The following is a 4065-nucleotide window of genomic DNA, read 5'->3' on the forward strand; positions in this document are numbered from 1 at the left end:
TATAATGGCAAGCTATTTTGTAAATTAAATGAGCTCTATATATAACTAAAAACATTTAAAAAAAAAGAATTACTTTTTAAAAGAGTTTGTTTAGATAAACTATCTTTTTAAAATTATTACGTACGATATAATCAAGCGAGCAAGATCTGATCTCAAAATCATTGACTTCCTTCCACCGACACCACAAATACAAGTACTAGTCTTGCTTGCAGATTACTTTCCCATTCTCTATGCGCCACTTGGAGAATCTCCTCGTCGTCACTAGTGTTAGAAAAGCACGATGAGAAGACAGGTCAGCAATTACGATCGTCAGTTGTCTACTCACGATCCCTCCGATAAGGATCATCATTCATCACTCATGGAATTTTGCATTCGATACTCGATATCTTGACTGGGTTTTAGTTTTTCCCCGATTAAAACCTCTTTTATATGCATAATCTCGTTATATCCCTGCGACAGTCGACACTACGGCAGCGTGCAGAAGAGTCCACTCCAGTGTACGCGGAGGTAGATGTCGGAGTTCTGCTGGGCAGCTCATGGCATTCAAATCTGAAGAATAAACGCTGAGAAAATCCAGTCCGCGAGCTGCAAGTTAATCAACGCCAAAAATGGCATATCTATCTCTCCCCAGGATTTCTTACTCCGCTACACTCGGCTTCCTCCTACTGCTCTTCCGCTTCCTCTCTTTCAATGCCCAACAGCTGCCGAATTCCCAATCAAGGACACTACTCAGGCTGCCTCGTCTCCTCGAGTACCCGGCCGCCCTCGCCGGCTGGTCACGCGACACCGACTTCTGCTCCCTGCTTCCCTCCCCCACCCTCTCCATCCTTTGCTCCGGTAACTGCATCGTTGAGCTCGTCATCGTCGGCGATCGCCGTGCCAAGGCCCTGTCCCCGGCATTCTCCTCCGCCTCCCTCTTCACCACTCTGACACGGTTCCCCAACCTGACCACCCTCTCTCTCGTGGCTCTCGGCTTGTGGGGGCGGCTCCCCGGCAAGGTGCATCGCTTCCCCTCGCTTAAAGTTCTCAACTTGAGCTCCAACTACTTCGCCGGAGAGATACCAATGGAGATTTCCTCCATGTCGACCCTACAAAATCTAGTCTTGGCGGGAAATTCCTTCAACGGATCCCTTCCTGACCTCAAAGCCCTCGTAACTCTCCAAGAATTGGACGTCTCCGGGAACCGCCTCGGCCCTGAGTTCCCTTCACTCAGCAATGGCCTAGTCACTCTGATTCTCAGAAACAACGTCTTTCGCGGAACAATCGTGGGAAATTTCAGAGCCTTTGATCGGCTAAGGAAACTGGATTTGTCCTCTAATCAGTTTTCCGGATGGATACCACCATCACTGTTTTCTCTTCCATCGATACACTTCTTGGATTTGTCCAACAACGCAATAGCAGGACAAATTCCAGGTTATGTTTCTTGCAGCACCTCACTCGGATTCATCAACATCGCGAACAATCGCTTGTTAGGAGGACTGCCCCGGTGCATGCTCTTCAATTCTTCAAGCAGAGTTGTGCTGAGCTCAGGGAACTGCTTGAATGCAGGCGATCTGCGGTACCAGCATCGAGTTGAGTACTGCGACAGCGCAGCATTAGCAGCAGTTGTGCCTCCGACCAACAAGATCAGCGGATCAAGGAGCTATGTAAATGCTATATTTGGCATTACCAGCGGAATCATCGTCGGAGCAGCGTTGATGGGGTTGTTGATCTTTGTCGTGTTTAGGAGATCGAGAGCAGTAATCCTGCATAAACCAACGGCCTCAAATTCTTCAGATGCTGACAGCAGCACCAAAAGAACTCCAATTGGCACAAGTAAGAAAACATGAACACAATTATATCTTTATCCCAATATAAAATCTGTTTTGACTAGTTCTTTAATTATGAGTTTTTTTTGGGGTGAAGGGCACATATCTGAAGCAACAAGGATAGAAACTCTTGGCCTAACACCTTATCGGGTGTTTAGTATAAACGAACTGGAAGAAGCAACTAATAGATTTCATCCATCCAATCAGACCGAGAACAGTTCAAGAGGACAGGTATACATTAATTGATCATATTCTTAGTGAAAGCATGGTATCGTTTTATGCAATTTGAAATGCCCATGCATGATGCAACTGCTCAGTTTTACAAAGGCTTGCTTGGGGATGGATCCATGGTTATCGTCAATCGTATGAAATTGAACCCAAAGTTCTCACTACAGAATCTACCTCAATATTTAGATCTCATCTCGAAGATCAGGCACCGACATCTAGCGAACATTCTTGGTCATTGCATCGTTAGCAGCCAGGATGATGCTAACAACACTACGATCATCTATTTTGTTTCTGAACGAGTTACCAATGGTACACTGAGAAGTCATCTCACTGGTAAAAGAATCACAAACATGCTACACTTTTTGCTTACTATGCATGTTTTCCAGATCAGCCCACACAATAACATAACATTTCATAGTGCTTTGTTCACAGAATGGCGAAAGCGTGAGATGCTGAAATGGCCACAACGATTAGCAGCAATTTCTGGGATTGCAAGGGGAATCCAATTCTTGCATACTGTTACGGTTCCTGGTATATTTGGAAATAATCTTCACATGAATAACATATTGTTGGATAAAACTCTCACAGCTAAAATAAACAACTACAGTCTCCCTATTTTGTCGAAGAATAAGAATAGCAAGGTATGGCATTGGCAAATAGGAGCAGCATGGCCTAGCTTGCAGAAATCATTAACCTAATTGACTTGGTCTCTATTTACAGATTGGAAACGAAAGGCCTTTTGTTTCAGTTGACAACAGATCAGAAATGGGAAGGTAACCAACCTGTCATGAGAACTAAGTTTCCTCTGTTACTTCACTCGAATAAAATGTTTTAGCCAATAAAAGTTTAATAATACCACGATGCCATCTTAGCTAATTAATCATTTCATTATTTTTTTTTTTCGTTTGCGAGCTTGCAGGATTCACAGTGTGGCAAATCCTGAAAGGCAGGACATATATCAATTGGGGTGCATTCTTCTTGAAGTTATCACAGGGAAACCAAATGAAACCAAGATTGAGGTGGATACTATAAGATCTAAGGTATATAATATTTCTTTGCTCTAAATATAATATCACAATTCTTCCAAACCCAACTAACATATTAGATATGAAATGCTACAGCTCTATTTTTGTTTTTTAAACATGATCGCCTAAATATTGATTTGTTATTTGCAGCTGCACAAAGACTCAACAGATAGCCCACTTTATGTGAAAGAAATTGTAGACCCAACAATTCGAGGCACCTTTGCTCTTGACTCCATAAGAACCGTCATTGAAATATCCCTTAAATGCGTTTCAGAAGATCTAAACCAGCTGCCGTCGATCGATGATGTCCTCTGGAATCTGCAGTATGCGTCGCAGATTCAGGATGGCTGGGCCAGCAGCGAGAATCTCAGCATCCAAGGGTAGTTCTTAATCTCGAATCGTACGTCGTGTCTCCACATTATTGATATTTTGACTCCTCTGCTCATTTGGTAGATTTGCATTTGTATCTTGTGGTGCCATTCCAGTTAATGGAGTACGAGAGTGCCTGAAATAATTTTGTTTAATGCAAATAGCTGCTCCCTGAAATAAATCTTTGCTCAGTTGACCACCTCAAGCAGTTAAGGAATGGCCAATTAACGAATAACAAAATGTAGATTTAACTAATCAATTTGTTATAAATAAGCTTCAAATAGGTTTAGCCATATCTAAATCTGATATATTTTAAAATCTATGTTCAGAAATTTATAAAATATGTACGTTATGCATATAAAAATGTCAGTGATATGGTGCGTAAAGGAAGAGTCCGATAAGGTCAGGAAATCAATAATCAAGAGGACGTGATAGTCAATAGTTAAAAGGACGTGATAGTCAATAGTCAAGAAGACGTGACAATCAATAGTTAAAAGAAGACGGGAATTAGAGCTGCTTCACATCACCAATTACATAATCCCTGGTCGGTAACAAGCAGGGTAGGTCCCCGAGTCTAAGCCCTAGAATGAGACAACCCCTAATCGACTCTGCAGCAGCCAGATCATGAAGGCTGG

General features: G+C 42.5%; 1 protein-coding gene across 1 annotated transcript; it reads left to right on the forward strand.

The window, feature by feature from the left end:
• Positions 1 to 254: 254 nt before the first annotated feature.
• On the forward strand, positions 255 to 3635 carry LOC122001384 (probable LRR receptor-like serine/threonine-protein kinase At1g14390). The gene is made up of 7 exons (XM_042556098.1): positions 255 to 1815; positions 1906 to 2039; positions 2126 to 2369; positions 2469 to 2677; positions 2757 to 2809; positions 2956 to 3076; positions 3212 to 3635. Exons 1-7 carry the CDS (start codon positions 609 to 611, stop codon positions 3443 to 3445), a joined length of 2202 nt encoding a protein of 733 aa, XP_042412032.1. The 5' UTR covers positions 255 to 608; the 3' UTR covers positions 3446 to 3635.
• Positions 3636 to 4065: the final 430 nt, after the last annotated feature.

This window comes from Zingiber officinale, chromosome 7A, assembly GCF_018446385.1.
Source record: "Zingiber officinale cultivar Zhangliang chromosome 7A, Zo_v1.1, whole genome shotgun sequence".
Classification (NCBI taxonomy): Eukaryota; Viridiplantae; Streptophyta; class Magnoliopsida; order Zingiberales; family Zingiberaceae; genus Zingiber; species Zingiber officinale.

What these genes read in the sequence shown, in the direction of transcription:
- LOC122001384 (XM_042556098.1), top strand. Translation starts at nt 609, where the DNA reads ATGGCATATCTATCTCTCCCCAGGATTTCTTACTCCGCTACACTCGGC. An exon ending in AAGAACTCCAATTGGCACAA is followed by an intron (nt 1,816 to 1,905) that starts GTAAGAAAACAT and finishes TTTGGGGTGAAG; the next exon opens with GGCACATATCTGAAGCAACA. An exon ending in TGGATACTATAAGATCTAAG is followed by an intron (nt 3,077 to 3,211) that starts GTATATAATATT and finishes TGTTATTTGCAG; the next exon opens with CTGCACAAAGACTCAACAGA.